The sequence below is a fragment of the Choloepus didactylus genome, chromosome 1, assembly GCF_015220235.1.
Source record: "Choloepus didactylus isolate mChoDid1 chromosome 1, mChoDid1.pri, whole genome shotgun sequence".
NCBI classification, from domain to species: Eukaryota; Metazoa; Chordata; class Mammalia; order Pilosa; family Megalonychidae; genus Choloepus; species Choloepus didactylus.
The window spans coordinates 184993272-185012071 of NC_051307.1; the positions used below are offsets into that span (position 1 = coordinate 184993272).

General features: G+C 38.6%; 1 protein-coding gene across 5 annotated transcripts in view; it reads left to right on the forward strand.

The window, feature by feature from the left end:
* The window catches only part of CNOT10 (CCR4-NOT transcription complex subunit 10), a 75096-nt gene extending 58769 nt beyond the window's left edge, over nt 1-16327 (forward strand). For 4 of the 5 annotated variants that reach the window (XM_037846631.1, XM_037846640.1, XM_037846651.1 and 1 more), the window contains 6 exons: nt 7472-7585; nt 9579-9709; nt 10271-10306; nt 10518-10645; nt 14831-14906; nt 15889-16327. In XM_037846631.1, the coding sequence (XP_037702559.1) occupies nt 7472-7585; nt 9579-9709; nt 10271-10306; nt 10518-10645; nt 14831-14906; nt 15889-16043 (640 nt within the window). In that variant the 3' untranslated portion in view covers nt 16044-16327. Of the gene's footprint in view, nt 1-7471; nt 7586-9578; nt 9710-10270; nt 10307-10517; nt 10646-13111; nt 13253-14830; nt 14907-15888 lie in introns of all 5 variants that reach the window. The other variant, XR_005218421.1, reaches the window with a different exon arrangement.
* Nucleotides 16328-18800: the final 2473 nt, after the last annotated feature.

Genomic DNA, 18800 nt, shown 5'->3' on the forward strand with positions numbered 1-18800 from the left:
AAACTGGGTTTGGAATAAAGTGAGTTAGGGAGGGTAGGGGTTGAAAAGTTCGGTGAGGACAATATTTGGGAAAATGGCTTCAACTTGCCAAAAACATTGTTTTTCCCCAAATATGCCTAATGTTTTCTAGAGATGTTTATATTATGAAATCACCTGCATTTCATATTTATCTAAGAGTTCATCTAACATTAATAGGTTATTATGTATGATAAAAATGCAAAGAGTGCAAAAGGTATATAGTGTAAAGTAAATCATGTCCCATCCCAGTTCTACATTTCCTCTTTCCTGAGGGACAACCACTGACTGGTTTCTTGTATGTCCTTCCGGTGGGATTTCTAATTCCTATACCAGTATATATTTATATGGTGTGTTTTACACACGTAATTGCATAGTCTCCACTGCTCTGTGTCTTACTTTTCCGTTCGGGAATATGTCTTTAGAGATTGTTTCATATCATTACACTGCTCTGTTTTGTTCTCTTTAATGGATGTGTAGAATTGCGTTATATGGTTATGACATAATTAACAGTGCTTTGTATCCACGGAAAGAGTCCAGATATCCATGAATCTAAATAGCTGTTTAGAATATTTTCCAAGACACCAATGCAAAGCCCCACTTCCTACTTCCAGCATATCTAATATGCAGTAAATTATCATGACTGATCTAATGGCCACTTCATATGATAAGGGTTCACAACCTTTTGAGTATTTTCAACTTTTTTTCATTCGTAGGTAAATGAAGATGGGTCTAAAAAATATTCATTCTAACCAAATTATAAGTAAGTTTTCAGAAGGCAGATGACATCTGAAGTGGTTGTCAGATTCTATATCAAAATCAAGAAAGCTTTCAAAAAAATATTCTCACAATTGAAACAAAATCAGGAAAGTGTTTCAGAAATAAATTAAACCACTTAATTTGGGGGCTTGCATTAGGTTAGAGGTACTGATACAATGGACTGGGAAAAGCTATATATGTAAATGATACTGTTACATTGTTGCTTCAGTTCCTAAACCACTCAAAGTTGTGCAGTTTAGGGAGTTTCAGTTAGAGAAAAAAAGAATACACATTCTATGGCCTTGAAATAAGTAAATGCTATGACTTTTACAATTTAGGCCTTGTGGGATATGGCTGTTTGTCATCTTGTGATGTATTTAAAATATATATATATATATTTTTTTTAAGGAAAAAAATTGAAAATTTGTCCACAGCAGAATTTCATAACAGCTCTACTCATGATAGCCCAAAACTGGAAAGAGCCTAAACCCATCATTTGGTGAATAGATAATTGTGCTTTCAGTGTCATATTTAAAAATCCTTTGCCAAATCCAAGATAATGAAGATTTAGAAATCTCTCTGTTTTCTTTTAAGAGTGTTTTAGTTTTAGCTCTTATATTCAGGTCTTTGAGTTAATGTTTGTGTATGACATGAGATAAGGATCCATCTTCATTCTTTTGCATACTGGTATCTTATTAATACTCAAGAAATGAGTTTATAGGATTAGTTGCATTAACATTTCAGTATCACGTGGCAATATAATAACTGTCGTGGTGTGTGCTAAGTCTTTAAATGTTATTCATTACAGGACATCTTTGTTATTCATTCTGAGATTGTGATAGTAGCTGAACTTTTTATTTTCCAAAACTAAGATGGAGAACCTGGAAAGACTATAACAGTAATGGAAAAGGATAGAAAATAATATTGGGCACAACATAGGAAATGTCTGAGATAGAAATTAAAATGAAAGTGTGTGAATAAAAATTAAATTTTAATTTAATTTGTCATTTTTTAAATAATAGGCTCCAAAATGGGTAAAAGGAAATTTATATAACATTTTTAGTGTACTTAAGGAATCATATTCCTTTTGGTCTTAGTCTAGCCAGCAGTGCTATTAGAGCTCATGAGACATACCTACAATAGGATTATGACTGGTAATCATTTGAATTTCATATTATTCTTGCTAGTGGAGACCCAGTCCCATTTCAGTTGTATAACTAAGTGTAGTTCTACTGAAACTGGTTGAGCTATACACACTACCAAGGAAGGAACCTACGTCTGTGACATTTCTTTCACGTTATTAGCAGTTTATGTTTTGTCATGATTCACATCTGCCTCTGAGGATTCCATAGATGAACTGGTGACCAGGATTAGTTTTTCAGTTGTTGCCACTCCATGGAAATCCCATGGGGCCACTGTTGAGCTTGGACAAATCAACAAATCATTTAACTTCTCTGGGCTTTCAAAGTGGGTGGGGTAATCATTAAAATTCTGTCCATGTATAAAATGCTATGTCTCTGTGACTGGTTATGCATTTTATTGCTTTGTGGGGTAGAACTGAATTCTTTGGGATGCTAGATTTGGTGAAGAGATAAAAAGTTTTTCAGCTTCTTTGTGATGAGCTTCTATTTTTGTTGGATTTGGGGCGATTATCAATAGGATTCTGATTGCACAGAACTATTATAAGAAAGCAAAATGTTTATAAAAGCATGAAATGAAAACAAAATCCAATTTAATTAAAATTTTTAGTAAGAATTGAAAGTTGACAAGCTTAATACTTTCTGAATTATGGTGGATAAATGGAAATAGCTTGAAAAAATTTTTTTTGAAGTTTTAAAATCCAGTACCATATTCAGTTCGTTGGGAAAAATAACATTTTTGCATTTCTGTTTGTTTGTTGGTGTTTTTTTTTCTCCTGTAATTTTATTGAGATTTATTCACATACCATACAGTCATCCACATTGTAGAATTGATTGTTCACAGTGTCATATAGTTACATGTTCATCACCACAGTTAGCCCTTGAACATATTCATTACTCAAAAAAAAAAAAATTAATAAAAATAAGAATAAAAATAAAAGTAAAAAAGAATACCCAAAACATCTCATACCCCCCATCCCATACTATTATTCATTTACTTTTTGTTTCCACTTTTCTACTTATCTGTCCATACTCTGGATAAAGGGAATGTGAACTACAAGGTTTTCACAATCACATATACAATCATTTTCAAGAATCAAGGCTACTGGGTTGAGGTTTAACAGTTTCAGGTATTTCCTTCTAGCTATTGTAATACACTAAAGACTAAAAAGGGATATCTATATAATGCATATGAATAATCTCCAGAGTGACCTCTCAACCCCATTTGAAATCTCTCAGCCACCGAAACTTAATTTTGTTTCCTTTGGCTTCACCCTTTTTGTCAAGAAGGCTTTCTCAGTCCCACGATGCCAGGTCCAGGCTTATCACCAGGAGTCATGTCCCATGTTGCCAGGGAAATTTACGCCCTGGGAGTCATGTCCCATGTAGTGGGGAGGGCAGCAAGACCACCTGCCAAGCTGGCTTAGAGAGAGAGCCCCATCTGAGCAACAGAAGAGGTTCTCTGGGGTGACTCCTTAGGCACAATTAGTAGTAGGCTTAGCCTTTCCTTTGCATCAACAAGCTTTGTAGGGGCAAGCCCCAAGATCGAGGGCTCAGCCTACTAAATTGGTAGTCCCCAGTGCTTACGAGAATATAAGGAGTTCCCCAGTTGGGTAAGATTAATATTTCCACATTTTTCCCCCAGTCCCTCAAGGGGGCTTTGCAAATACGTTTTTATTCTCTGCCCAAATTTCTCTGGATGTATTGGGGCCTCGTGTTAACCTGTACAGACCAACCAGATCTCACCCCCTATTCAAGTTTCCATGAAGTTATGGTGGTTGAATAAACTGACCATGTAAGTTAAACTATAGTGTGCTACAGAAAATACAGATTTTCCACCAAGTAAACCTCTCTTCTTTTGGTCTCACACAGAAGTTGAAGTTTTAAAACACAGTCAATATCATCCTTTACCCTTTAGTCTGATTTACCTTATTCGTAACCAAGTCCGTTTCATTCATATTTCTAACTGAAGTCTGATCTCTTTTTCAGCTTCTTTAACATTTGTTGTATGGGGTAATACTGACATTCATAGCTGCCGAACTCTGGCTCTGGGTCTCAGGTGTCACACAGATACCCGAAGTTCCAGGACTCCTGCTAGGTTATACACAAAGAGCTCGGCATCTCAGAATTTAGAAAGAACCATTACGACTTAGGAATAGATGTAACTGCTGTAAGAGGTTACAGTTTGGAAACCTTTTTCCATAAGCCTTCCCCTAATAACCTGTGCTGTGAGATTCAATTCTTGGAGTTTGCAGATTATACTTAGTCCGTATTAGTGAGACGTTATAATATTTGTCTTTTCATTTTTGGTTTATTTCACTCAACATACTGTCCTCAAAGTCCATTCACCTCATTGCATACCTCACATATTATTGTATTTTTGAGCTGATTTTGCACATGATGTTTGCTATGAGACTGCTCTGTAAATTTATTTTCCTTCAACAGTAAGGGTTAAACTGTTCCAAATATTTTAGATTCATTTAACTCATAGGATATGTGGCTTGACAAATTTTAATGTTCAGTCTTGCATAGCTTGATGATATAATTTGGTACTTTAAGAAAAGTTATTTTCTTCCTTTTACCTTTCTTTTCCTTTCTTTTTTTTCCCCCCTTCTCTTCCAAGTGTTGGCATTCTGTGGACCTGGAACTACCGCAGCACGTGAAGGGCAGACTGTGGGGTTTTGTCAGATCCTCCACAGGGGGGAAAAGCTAGTGTGTCTCTTCCCTTGAGGTATAGTTCTTCCAGTCTGATGAACTGTCATATCCACTGAGTGGTTGGTAAAGCAGATTGGACAGTGACTCAAGGAAGTAGTAAGGCGGAGGGAGGGCAGTATTTTAAGCAGCAGCTATCAAAAATAAAGTGATTTCAACAGGGGCTTAGTAGATAGAACTGTGTATGTTTTTAGTGTTACCAGTCTGCAGGAATTATGCAGAGTGGAGTGTTGTTTTCTAAAAGGAAAAAGAGGATGAGTGAGAGGGTGGTGAGAGGTGAGTTAGGGTGCATTGTAAGGCATCGGTGGGGGGTGGGGGTAGGGTATAAATATTGGTTTGCATTTCAGGCAGTGAAACTGCTTAATCCCTATGACGCTTGACTAAAATGCCAGTCACTGTAATCCCCCAAGTTCTGTATTCACATACATAAATGTTTTAATATAAATATTATTTTTATTATTAGAATCTTTTAACCTTTATGATTTGATGTGGTATCTTGTAAAAGAGATAAATTTGGAGGAAAACAGATTTTTACCTCCTTCTACATAACTATAGTTTAGGCATCCTGAGAAATGGAGTCCTGCTACAAATCACATGACTGATTTCTGGACCCAAAGTGGGCTTGACAGTAGGCTGGAGCAGTAATAGCCCACCTACTGTCGAGAGAGGCCAGGGCAGGCTTTTCCCAGCAAGCCTGCCTGAGGTGGGTCTTGTCCTAAACTCTGGGACCTACAGCATGTAGAAAGATTCCCCTGTCTGGGGAAGCTGGAAAAGAGTCTGGGTACCCGACAAAGTAAATTTAAAATGTTGAAAGCCATGGTCTTTGGCAAGAATCTAATAAACATCTGCTGTAGTTGGTAAGAAATTGCCCTAGTCTTTGTATAGGAAACATGAGATGCAGGTTTTGGCTTTTAAGAAGCTTGTTTTGCCCTGACTTTTGGGAAGGTTACAGATGAAAATGGATATTAAACTTTTGACTGTCTTCCATAGAGACCTTGGGATGATGGTCTTAGCCCTCTGAAGACTAGGCCTAAATTTTTTAAAGTCTTTTATTTTTCCTTCATAAGCAGTATAGACCTGGCACATGGTAGGTACTTGGTATACCTCTTGAATGAATGAATGTTCACTGCTGTTTTAAAATTAAAACTACAAATAAGACAAAAGAAGAAATTGTCACTTTACTCTCTCCACACAGAGCTAACCACTGAAGTGCTTTCTGAAAACAGGAGATAATAGCCAGTGCCTCTCCTCTGGTCCCCATGTGAAGCCAGCTCACAGAGATCTAGCGGTATTGTAGGCTTGTGCGGAAAATCCCCTTGGAAATGGCACTACTTACCTGCTCTCGAATTACTCTTCCATGAATAGGGGTCAAATTTAAAATTATATACTTGTAACAAAATATAAACTTGTAATGTTTGATTTGAGGTTTGTTTTCTTCTTTTTAAAACTACAGGTGAGAGTGCCTATGACATGTATGCACAACAGTTAGAAAAAGCATAACGTAACCTTTTCTTTATACTTTATCTTTAGGGAGGTCTTGGGCATTCATGGAGAAGCAGTGGATAGGTTGGGAAAAGCAGTAGATTGGGAGTCTACCGTGTTGAATGTTCTGACTCTAATCACAGACTAAAAAACGTATTTAATCACCTTGGATCTTAGTTTCTACATTGATCAAACAAGGAATTGCATTAGGCAGTCTTTCAGCCCTCCCATTGTAGCCTAAGGCCATACACCTCAACTTCCTTGAGCCTCCTCCAGGACCAGTCTACTTTCCTGTGTTGAGAGGCTTCTTTTCCTTTAGTGGATACTTTTGTGAGATTCCAGCAACCAGAAATGAGCCGGTGAAAAGAAACAGCATACTACTTTTGAATTTGGCCAGCTGTGCTTTTAGTAGACAGGCCATTTCTAAAAGAGGAGTTTAGAGCATACAGAAAACTATAGTGATATAGTGGTTACATTCTTCCTTAGATTGAAATTACAACCTATATCACTTAATGATATACATATGTATTGTAATTTGTAAACATAACACAAAATGCTATATCTGAGTCAGGTCTTTTGTGGTCAGCCATTCAGACCTCATTTTTATTTGACAGGCGTTTATTTTAAGATTGCTTTGTGGAGCAGTTGTTTAACATTCAAGTGATCTATTCGCATCAAGTCTTTACCCAGGCCTGTTTTAAATGAGCTTCGCTTTCAGTAGGAAACCAAACAAAATTAGGTTTCCAACCCAACTTAGCAAAATCAGTATGACAAATTTTATCTTCACGTGTATTTATTCACCTTGGCTTTTGTCCTTGAATATTCATTTAGGATAATAATACCTAAGTAAATGAAATTTTTTGCTACTCTTGTTACTGTTGCTTAGTAAGAACTATAGGGTCAGAGGAAGAACACTGTACAGTCAGCTAAGCTAAATGGGTTTTTTTAGTAAGTTAATTTTATTTCCTAGCAAAACCATAAATATGTGTAGAAAGAAAAAAAAAAATCCACCTTTCTAGCTTTATTTCCAGGATATGAAATGTTCTTTGGAAGTAAGTTCTCACTATATCATTAACTACAATAGTGTTTTTTACAGGCAAAAGTATATATTGTAACTCCACATGACCATTTTGGGGGTGAATTGGATGGAAACTAAAGATGATTTAGATAAATAGCTGAACCATGCTTCAAGGGGTAGTTTTATACATCATTCTAATTTGTACCAATAGTATTATGTCATCCTCTCTTCTTTCCTCATGTCCAGGTTGTCACAGCTATAATTGGGGAGTTTTTCCTATTTAACAAATAAAACCAACGTCAATTCTGTAACCTGGGTTTTCAGCCCCTTCCCTTTTGTGTTCTAGGTGCTCCATACTTGCCTGCAGTGCTTATGTGGCTCTGGCTTTGGGTGATAATCTTATGGCTTTGAATCATGCAGATAAACTTCTTCAGCAGCCCAAGCTGTCAGGATCTCTTAAGTAAGTGTGACTTGCCCTATGTGTCCCTGGTTGGTTGTTTTAGTGGATGTTTTCAGTTAGTTTGTGGTGTTTGTTGCTTCTTTTATACTCTCTCCCCCAGTGGAATTTATATTTTGTAGGAAAAGCAACTGATTAATAAATTTCTTAACTCATGTCTTGGTAGTGAAATTTTTTTCACTTGTTGCACCTCAGTGATTAACGGAAATGGATTCACTAGCAGAAACCTTGGACTCTAATGTCCCTTGCTAGATCTGACTAGAGCATATTGTCATTTATGCCCTCAAATAAGGTGAGTCCTCAGGGAAAAGACCCTTTTTTTAATCTTTAGGTTGACTTTATGATCACCATTCTCAAAGAGTCCCAAGTAGATTCTTTATTTGGCATTTGTTGGAGGATTTTTAACCTCCTTTGTAAACTATTTCTTAACTACTTCTCTCTGGAAGTCAAACAAACAAAATTCCTAGGTTCCTAGATTATATGATTTCTTAGGTAACTTCTAAGGGATTGGCCATATCTGGAATTTTTAAAGATTCTCATAACCATTCTGTCTTACGCATTGGTTCCTTAGTTAATATCAAGTCACTAGCCTTTCCTCCCAGAGAGGGAAAACAGGTCTTTCTACATTTGGCTGTACTTACATACCACAGCAGCTTTTGACCTGATACTTGCTGCTTTCCATACCCCTGGGCAAAGATTTCTTTGCTTTATGTCCCACAAAGACATTTCATGTGCTTTAAAGAAATTTTTTAAATTAAATTCACGGAAAACAATTTGAAGTAACTCTTTGAGTTTGTGCTTATGTGTTTTTGTTTTTAATGTTTATTGGCTTATAGATAAAGCTTTAATGAAATTTTTAAAGTATCTTATTTCCAAATATATTTGAAGTTACTGATCTTTTAAAAAAGTGTCATCTCTGTCAGGGCATTTGGAGGGAAGACAAAATAAATGGTCATTGCAGCCCCTGCTAATTAGCAGAAAGAAATTGCTTAATAAAGAGCTCTTAGATGATTGATGCACATAAATGCCAGGAAGTGGTCAAATTGTCAAGAGCTTAAGGTTGGAGGACCTGAGATCCATGTGGATAGACTCAGCTAGGAGAGGCTAGCTAGAGGTGAGACCTGAGCGGGTCCTAAAAGGAGGGGTAGGATTATTGACATTTGGAAATGAGGCCAGGCTTTGAGCCCAAGGAGATAAGGCCTCAGGGAAGCAGTGGGTATTCCCTGCCAGGAGACTGTCTGGTGAGAGCAGAGGAATCTGGAGGAATGAGAATATTGCTTGGGTGTAGGAAAGTGGAACCAAATTGTGGAGAGCTTTAAAACTATGAAACTTTAGTTTCGTTTTTTGTTCCTATGCAGAAAATGTCATTAAGGTTTTGAGAAGGAGGGTATTCTGTTGAACACTGTTTTAATTTTGAAAAATTGATCGTTCAGAATTAATAAAAAATTAATCAGATGATCAAAGAAAGAGATTGGAAGAAGCAGCTTTTGGTAAGCCAAGAGGATGTGGCTGTCTGGTCTAGGGTCAGTGGTGTGAAAAGCAGGAAACCTTTGGAGTAGAAGTAGAGTTGACCCAACCCAAATTTGGTCTCACTCTGTTTTCTTTTGACTATTTAACAGCAGAGATAGGAGGAATCTGGTTTTGATGCCCACATAATGGGTATCCATCCTAGGACTTAGTTCTCACTTTAGAACCTTAATCCCTTCATTATGTTAATATTATTCTTTACATACCTAGAATAGCATAAATTTGCCAATTTTGAATTGCTTTCTTAACATGTGTAATTTGTTGCACTTAGCAAATATAAAACTATTTTTTCGTATTTTAAGATATTTTTAAAGAGATAACAATTTAAGTGACTTAATTGATCCATGACACCTAAATAAATTTAGATTTCAATTAAAGGACTTGAAATATTTGAAGTATTTTGTTATTATACTTTTGGTATTTTTGTGATGACATGCTTTTCAGTTTGGAATCTGTTTTTTCATTTTAGGTTTTTGGGCCATTTATATGCTGCAGAAGCCCTCATCTCTCTGGACAGAATATCCGATGCCATTACTCACTTGAACCCGGAGAATGTCACTGATGTCTCCTTAGGGATCTCTTCAAATGAGCAGGACCAAGGTTAATGAGGGCACATTTGATCAAAACTGGTCACCATTTCCAACTGCCTTCCTGTCATAATTCAGGATGTGTGGAAATTTAAGAGCACAGTCATAAAGGGAAGGAAGTTTTAGGTCGGCTTTCTGTGTTTTGGGCTGTACTTTGTAGTAATTGTTTGCTAAATAGATCTGGGAATTGACTATTGCATGGTCTAAATTCTCACTTTGAAAGGCTGATAGTGTTAAGACAATTCATTTTAGTTCTAATACTCTTCTCTTTAGAGTGATTCCACAATCCAGAGGAGAGTAAAAATACTACATTCAAAAGTCAGTTTTACATCATGGCTAAGGTTTTGGAGGAGTGAGACTATATGGCATTCACTTTATTAAAAAGGTTATTTCTCAGGCTTATGGCAGTTTGGGGTGGCATTTTGATGTCTTTTAATAGAACCCCCACTACAAAAAAAAGTAAATATTGTTGACATTTGCTTTGACATTCTGTATCTATTTCAAAGAAAATTAAGTTTTTAGAAATGTGCTTTGTTGTCTCACCCCCTCAGATTTATTTTTCATGTCTTTGTAGGATCAGACAAAGGTGAAAATGAACCAATGGAATCCTGTAAGTAAGAAGTTTGTAAGTTCACAGTAAATACTTAAGTAGCGTGGCCTGCATCCGAAAAATTTAGACTGGAGCCTTTTGTGTCCTTTATTTGTCAGCCTGAGTAGTAGTACTGTGCCTTATTCTGAGCAGCTTCTGGAGGGGGGTGAATTGGGTTCCCCCATTGCCCTTGGCCCTGCCTCTTCAACATGTCTATACTCTTTTTCCCCAGCTGGGAAGCGGGCCCCTCAGTGCTACCCAAGTTCCGTCAACTCTGCCAGGACTGTGATGCTGTTCAACCTCGGCAGTGCCTATTGCCTGAGGAGTGAGTACGACAAAGCCCGCAAGTGTCTCCACCAGGTGAGGCCAGAGGGGATGGTGCTGAACCTTTTTTGAAAACAGCCAGGAAAGGGTTTCGGTTGTGGTTTTTGTTATTTTGTTTGAAGCTTTTGATTAGCTGTTTAGCATTGGAATATTATTACCTTTCCAAGTTTAAAAATATACTTGCAAGGTAAACAGAACTAATCAGTGTTGCAAATGAACCTAGACACTTAATGGTGAAGTTTTTCTGATGATTTTAATAAATTAAACTATTTAGACAAAATACTGGAAACCATCTAAATAAGTAACTCTGAAACAAATTATGGTGTATCCATACAGCTTAACATAATGCAGCTGTAAACTCTGTATACTAATATGGAAAGATACCCAAGACAAGTGAAAAGAGCAAGGTGTGGAACACTTTCTGTATAATAATGTATGTGCATAAAAGACCTCTGAAAGAATACACCAGAAACTGCTAACATTGGTTGCAGGAGTGGCAGCATGAATACTGTATAACTGGATGACTAGAATGAAAGACTTTTCATTAGATACTCTTAGGCTTTTTAATTTTGAATTGTGTGAATCTATCCAAAAAGTTAAAAATATACCCTTCAGAAAGACAGGGTTTAGGAAGCTGGCACCAGAAAAGCTCCAAACACACTAAAGCAAGTACTAGTAATACGGCACTAAAATAGACCTCTGAATTCTACTAGTAAAGTGATGCATCTTCCAATAATACAATAAACAGAGAAGTAGAACTCTTGCATCAGGTTGACCCAGGCTTGGGGAGACAGAAAGCACAGACACTAACATGGCATTAGGGTCTGGTCAGTGCTGAAGATCACCAGATGATTTAGCCCTAACTTTGGATGAGGTTACATCATTCTGGATGACATATCTGTGTAGCTTTGTCAATACTGCCAGTGAATATACTTGCAAAGTTGGACACATGTCAATGCAATATGTACCCAAAGATTTTTATTGATTGGGTTTTTATTCCCTAATTCTAATTAATGCTGAGTGCCAAAAACTTAAGATCATATATGTACACTATCCACACGAAATCCCAAAACTAACACAAACCCCCTTCACCAAAACTTTTAAAGATAATCTTTGTTTACAGTTTATTGTGTATCCTTCCAGGTTTTTTCCCAAACACATGTATAGTAATGTTGATTTATTTTTTCCCAAGAAAAACATCCTTTGGGTAATTTACTTTTTTTCTTAGTGTTTAGTGAACACTTTTCCATGTCATAGGTGATGGCTAATATGTTTTCTTCACTTTAGAACATAATTATAGCTTAACCAAAGTTGGATATTTTTGTCCTTACTCCCTCCCCTCTTGTCCCCTCCCTTTCCCTTTCCTTCCTTCTTTCTGTTTTTAAATGTTTGGGTCTTTTTAATGCTGCAGTGACCATCCTTAAGATATCTTTATGTACCTTGCTGATTGTTTCTATAAGGGTCAGATGGAACTTTTCTGGCAAATAGCAGAAACTTAGCTTAGGGAATTTACTAGTTAATATTATAGGGCTGTCTCAGGGCAGATTGCAGAAAGAGCTCCACTAGCAGGAAATTTGGCTGCTGGCAGCCACATGGTTATGTTATTTCAGTTCAAAATTCCAAAGAGGGACCCATCTTTCTCCCATCATCAAGTCTTAAGAAAGATTCTGATTGGGCCTCTTTGGGTCACCTGCCCGTTCCTGGACCATTCATGGGCAGAGACCCATACCTGTAGTAGGGGAGCAATACCACAATTGGCAACCCCAGCAGGATTTCACAGAATTGGAAAGGAGTAATTTCTGAACATAATATTCATTCAGTGGCTATCTATTGAGCACCTACGCCATAGAGAAAAGACAGTTAAAAGGGAGACAAGCTACAACCCTGTCCCAGTGGCCTTCCTAAAAGGGGAGTTGCAAACTCAAAGGGTATGCAGAAGTTTAAGGTTTTCGGATACAGAAAGTTTATGCCAGATGGTGCATTCCCCAGCAACAGGTGAGAGAGTCCACATCCCACATGCTTGCTGGAGCAACTGAGGCGGACATTGAACCTAATCTCAGGAGACATGGTAGCTTCCAGAAATTTCCACCTATGGTGGCAACCTTGTTGTGCCTATAAGTGATGAATCTTGCCATGTGGAAAATAACTGTCATTCAGTTTAGCAGCATTTGGGTCAGCATTTCTGTCCCCAAATCAGAAAAGTGTTGGACTGGTCCAGGAACTAACAGGGAAACCGATTCACTGTTCTCACACAAGTTAAATGGGTGAAAGTTAAAATTTTTCACTATTTTCAGTGGCAAGGCCAGGGTGTTTAACAGCCCTAATAAAAGTGTCCACAGACCCCAATCACTGCAGCAAAAAGGGTTTTAAAGTTAGTGTGTATAGTCCGTCCCAGGTTCTCGTACAGCAGGTGGCCATGGTGGCTGCCACGCTGAAGAGACAGATGGGGTCAGGCCTGATTCGGGGTCTGAAGGGGGTTTTGTTTTGGTCCTTGGTTTTTAGGTTAATCCATTGGCTGGACCTTTGTTAATTGGGAGGCCCTCTCTGCCTGGGAGGGCAGAACAATGATGTGAAGAGTTGGAAAGGGCTCCGAGTAGATGTTTCCGAGGTTGCCTGACCACCACTAACCATTCTGAACAGCCAGTAAGCAAAATGCCATTAAATCTCATAAAGTTGTTGCCATGAATTCTTGTATTTCAGAAAAAGCTGCAGACTATGTGGTCAATGCAAAGAACAGTAAATTACCTATGTTTACTATTCAATTGGAGGGAAAATAGAGATTTTAATATCCACAAGATGATATAGAAACAATTTTACCTATATAAAGCTAAGCCTAGAATTTTCTGAGCTGAGTTGTTATACCTCAGTGTTGTAGTGAGAGGAATAAAAGCCTCCCCCCTCATACATAACAAACTTCTTAGGAGCTTGTGTTCTGGTTGAGAAGTCCCCACTAGTATAGACTTTCTCCTATTGTTGCCAGGAGCAGACCTTGGGCAAGTTTCTGGTCCAAACATCTCTTACATTCACACCTTGGCCTGCAAAGCCATTTCCCACCTTTTTCTGCCTATCAGATAGCTACCCTGCAAAGACTAAGGCAGGCCTTTTTGCCCCAAAACTCTCCAGAAGAAATCATCTTTCTGTCTCTGAATATTCACAGCCCATTCACTTGTCTCTCTCCCTGTCATTTGGGTAAATTTGTGGGGTTGTTATTAATTATTTGTGTAATTGTTTATTGTCAGAGTAAATCCCTATCGTATATCCATACCTACCCCTGGTCAATCAATATTTGTGGAAGTATACGTTCTAGGTGCTTTATGATTAGATTAAGAGAAGAGGCAAAGCAGTCTGGAAGCAGTGAGCACCTGAAAACTGTAAGGGAAAACAGTAGTTGATAATAAAATGGGGAAAAGACTGCAGTCCAGAGAGGCCCAGACAGGAAATAAATCTACAGTCTCAGCACTTTTGACCAGACCCAGCCTGGCTTCCTTTCCTTAGGACTGGATCAGAAGCTGCTTGCTGAGGTTATGGTTCTTAGTCTAATCTATGAATGGGCAGCATGTAGCCTAAACAAATTATTTTATTTGACTAAATTGTATTATGTTTCATTCCTTAAGAATGGGGAAATCAAGTGTGCTAAGTGGTACATTTTTTTTTCTGTATTTCCAACCTTTTAAGTTTGAATTCTTATTTCTGACATTGCCAAGTTGCTGTTTACAATACCAAGATGTTACTTAGGAAAATAAAATGGGCACGCAGATTTGGATGTAAGTACAACAGTATCTGTGATGAAGAGCTACCAGCAGACCTGGACAGATGACTGATGATGACTGGAGTATAGAATCAGGGATATCCAATCCCCCATCTCAAAACCAAAACCAAGTATAGCTTGCAGATATAAAGGAACCCCAAAACCAAGAGGAAAGAGAAAGTTTACTGTATTAAGAACTCATTATGGATTAGGCAAGGGAAAATAAATATTGAATTATTTAACTAAGAATTTCATGTCTAGCTTAATTGATAGGGATCAAGACAAAGGGAGCTCAGTGCCATCAGAGCAGAACTATAGATAGGCCCTAGAAATGAATTCACTTGGGAATAAATTTAAGTGAGTTTGCTACCTTGTGTTCGGTATGCTGGTTTTTTTGTGGGGAAGGGAGCATTACTTGGAGTTTGTACCTTAAGCTGTGGTTTTTCATGGGTGTCTTTCTGTTTTGAGCAAAGGCGGCCTCCATGATCCATCCTAAAGAGGTGCCCCCTGAGGCCATCTTGCTGGCAGTCTACCTTGAACTACAGAACGGTAAGCAATTCTTCTCGCTGGTTAGGACTGTGTGCCTTCAAAAAGCCCAAGATATTTGGTGTCTCCTTTTCTCTTTGAAACTGAAATTTTGCACTCCCAGAAGATATTACCCACCAAGAATCTTCTAACCAAAAACGTAGTTAGAGAGTTCTTAGTATCTTACAAATTCCTATTTCCTGCAAGTTAAGTGTAATTCCTTTTATCTGTGAAAATGCAGAACAGTCTAATTTCTGACACTTAATTATAATTAAAAGCAGTAATTAACTTTTTTCTTAGGCTGCCAAATAATTCTAATGAGAACATGAGTCAGAATGTTGCTTTTGAGTTGTACATTTGTTTTGAACACAAATGTTGTTAATGAGTTCTACAGTAAGCCAGTTCTTGCTGAGATTTCTTTATGCAAACCTAAATCCAGGTCATGGCTCTGGGGCATGGACAACATCCAGGATGTAGCTTAATAGAAATAAGGTTATAGGCCCTAAATAAGAAATGGTGTGAAGTAGGAAAGAGATGTCAATGGGATAAATTAGAAGGGACAGAAATATTAAAAATTCTGTCATACCTTCTTGTTGATCATGGGAACCCTTATCAAGCCTGCCCTTTATTTATAGATATAGAAGGGACGTAAAGTGCCTGGCACCCTGCAGGCCTTGCCCTCCTGAAAGGCACCATCAGGGTTACTGTATGGTCCTAGCTCCCACAAAATTCTACTTACGTGCAGCTACCTCTAAACAATTTCTCAAACTGGGTTATACATTAGAATCACTGGAGAGCTTTTAAAAATGGCACTGCCCAGGCCATATCCCAGATAAATGAAAATTTCTGGGGATGGGACGTAGGCATTATGTGATTCCAGTATACATCCAAAGTTGCAGACCATGGCTCTTCTAGATCATCTTTCTCTCCCTCCCAAGATTCTCATGGCTTGCTTTGTGTGTGGTGGTATTGTGTGCTTTTCTTTTAATTGGAAGTGTTTTTATAGGTAATACCCAGCTGGCCTTACAGATCATCAAAAGGAATCAGCTGCTCCCTGCGGTGAAAACACTCTCTGAAATGAGAAAGAAGCCAGTGTTTCAGCCTGTCCACCCAATCCAGCCCATCCAAATGCCAGCTTTCACCACTGTACAGAGAAAGTGATATTTTTGCTCTTGGAAAACTGCTATCTGAGACCCAGGGAAATTTTTACTGGTCTTTTTTAGTTGCATCACAGCAAAATGAATAAAAGATAGCTGGTGAAAGGTGCTAGTTCTGAAGACAATTTTGAGATGCTCCTACCCCTGACTTTTTTGCTAGAAGCTTATTTAAAATTAAGTATTCACAGACTTTCAGCCATTTTTCTTTAACCTTTGCCAGGCTATTAATTTTGAGACATGATGTGATGTATCTTTGTCATAGGTGATTAAAACATGATCTTACCAGAACAGTCTTGTATAATACATTTTGTCTTTCTTGAAACTGTTAGAGTATTTTGGTATCTGAGATTTAGGGTTAAAGTTGTAAAAGTTGTTCATAAGAGAATAATATCAGCATAGATGAGTAGCCAATCCAGAAGCTGACATGGGGGGTGGGAAGGAGTTGATGCTTCTTATGCCTAATTATGACTAAAAGGACCAGAAAATACATAATGACTCATAGGGCTGCTAAAATCAGGTTTAGAAGAGATGACTGATCTGATGGGAATCATTTGCTTAGAAATTACAAATAAAGGCAAACATGGTTCAGTACATTTATCTTGTTCTCCCTCCTATACACTTAGGCAGAAGCACTAGTTCTGGAGTCTTTTAACAGGGAGTTCAAGGGTCATTGCTAACTCCTTTGCAAAGGCAAACAAGAATTTAAGAGATTCTTCCCGAGAGAGGTATGTGTTGTGGGATTGACATTGCCAAAATTGGGAAACAGGGTAGCGTTCAGATAGTGATATATACCTGAACTGAGTATTTGTGATTTAACTGGATATTGCCCACAGATGACTCAGAAGGGGAGAATTTCTTCCTCCACTTAAACATGGGATGGATGTGCATAGAGGCTCTCTTGCTCATTGCCGCACTATAGTTGTTTTGTTCACCGAGTACATTCTTCCCAGGTAGATACAGAAAGCAAAGGTGGCCCAGCTTCTCTGGGCCTCTTGACACACATTCCCTTTCCAGATGAGATGAAAGGAGGACCCCTAAGTTGCACTGGTGTTGGTCCAAGTCTACAACCTCTGCTTTCCAAAGCCCCAGACCAGCACAGCAGTGTCAGACCCACTGAGACACCGGATGGCAGCAGAATTGCTTTACCTGGGCATCTTCTGGAGACAGAGTCTGCAGACTTCATGAATTGCTTAAGACAAATATATCTTTGGAGATATCTCAAGAAATTGGGACTTTCCCAGCTTACTAGTTTGTTTATGACAGAGCAAGAATAGCTGTGAATGACAGGCAGGCCGGATTCCATAAATAAGAAGACATTTGGCTGCAAGTAGCAAAAATTGGATCAGTGATACAAACAAAGATTTTTTTTTTCTATCACTTGAGAAGGCAGCTGCTGGCCTTGTTTCTGGTGCTCAAGATGCCATCAGGGACTCTGTTTTTCTATTTCCTGTCCTTAGCCTTTGGTCTTTTGTCTCCGAGTCACAAGATGTTGTTCCAGCAGCATTTCTATATTGAAGGTAGTAAGAAGAGGGCAAGGGGCAGCCAACCACGTTGGGAGACTTACCAGGAGAAAAGTTTTTCCAAAAACCCCCGGCAGACCTCACCTGTCAGATCACGTCACATAGCCATCCTTAGCTGCGGGAAAGGCTGGGAAATGAGTCCCTAACAGTGTCTGCTGCAATTATTGGGACAGTGCTACACATCTTATAAGGGGAAGCCAGTTAAGTGTTTTACCAGCCAGGTCAACTATACCTATAGCCTTGTCAAATTAATGTGCCAGCCTTGACTTCCACAGCTCATCTTTGATTTATTAGATGTAAATTTCTCACCTCTGTGATGGCTCATACCAATTCAGTCTGCCAGAATAGGACTTCTTTCCACCTATTTTTCTGCCCTAGTTTGTTAAAGCCACCTCTAATAGTTGAAATAATCTAACTTTGTTATAAAGTTTTAAATGCCACCCCCTTGAAACTTTTCCTTGCTTCCTCCAACCTCTTTCTCCTTAGTGTCTTTCCTGGAAATACCATTCTTCTATGGTATATGGTCTTACAGAAGTCAACAGCTCTGGAGAGTATAGGCATCAGCGTCAAAGGATGGTTATCTTATTTGCTGGGGTTTTGATTTCTGAGAAGAGACCCGCTAGCTTCTGTTCACCCACCCACACCCATTCAGTTGCACTACCCATTCAGCTACACCATTAACACAATGGGGCAAAGTTAACCTCATGACCTCTGAAGGACCCATAGGATCCTTAGGACCCATAAAGACCCTGCAGAGCTCTACTCAACCCATGGCCTTGACTGGCATCTAGGCCCAGTGACCTTCAATGGTTTTTCCTGATCCGCTTCCACCTGCCTGTGCATGTACACTCCCCACCCTCCACAACCTTTCATAACAGGACATGCCCTGATATTTCCACCACTTATGGTCCCTTTTCTGACTAGTTAGCTGGGAGTTCTGACACTTAACCCAAGTGACTTTGAGCACATGACCTAACTGGTTTGTAAGGGTCCACGGTGAAGATTAAAATGAGCTTATGAAGGCAAAAGTGTACCTGGTGGACATTTAATACAGATGAGTTCACATGTCCTTGTTGTCTAAAGGACCTGTTCAACCCAGTTACCCTCCACTCATCTTCATCTTAGTATTACCTCTCTGGGTCTCTCCCCTGCATCCCCATCTTGAAAGCCACCTGGAGAAAAGTGACTGATGACATGGACCCTGGAGCCAGGCTGTCTGTCTGGCTTCAAATCTTGTTTCT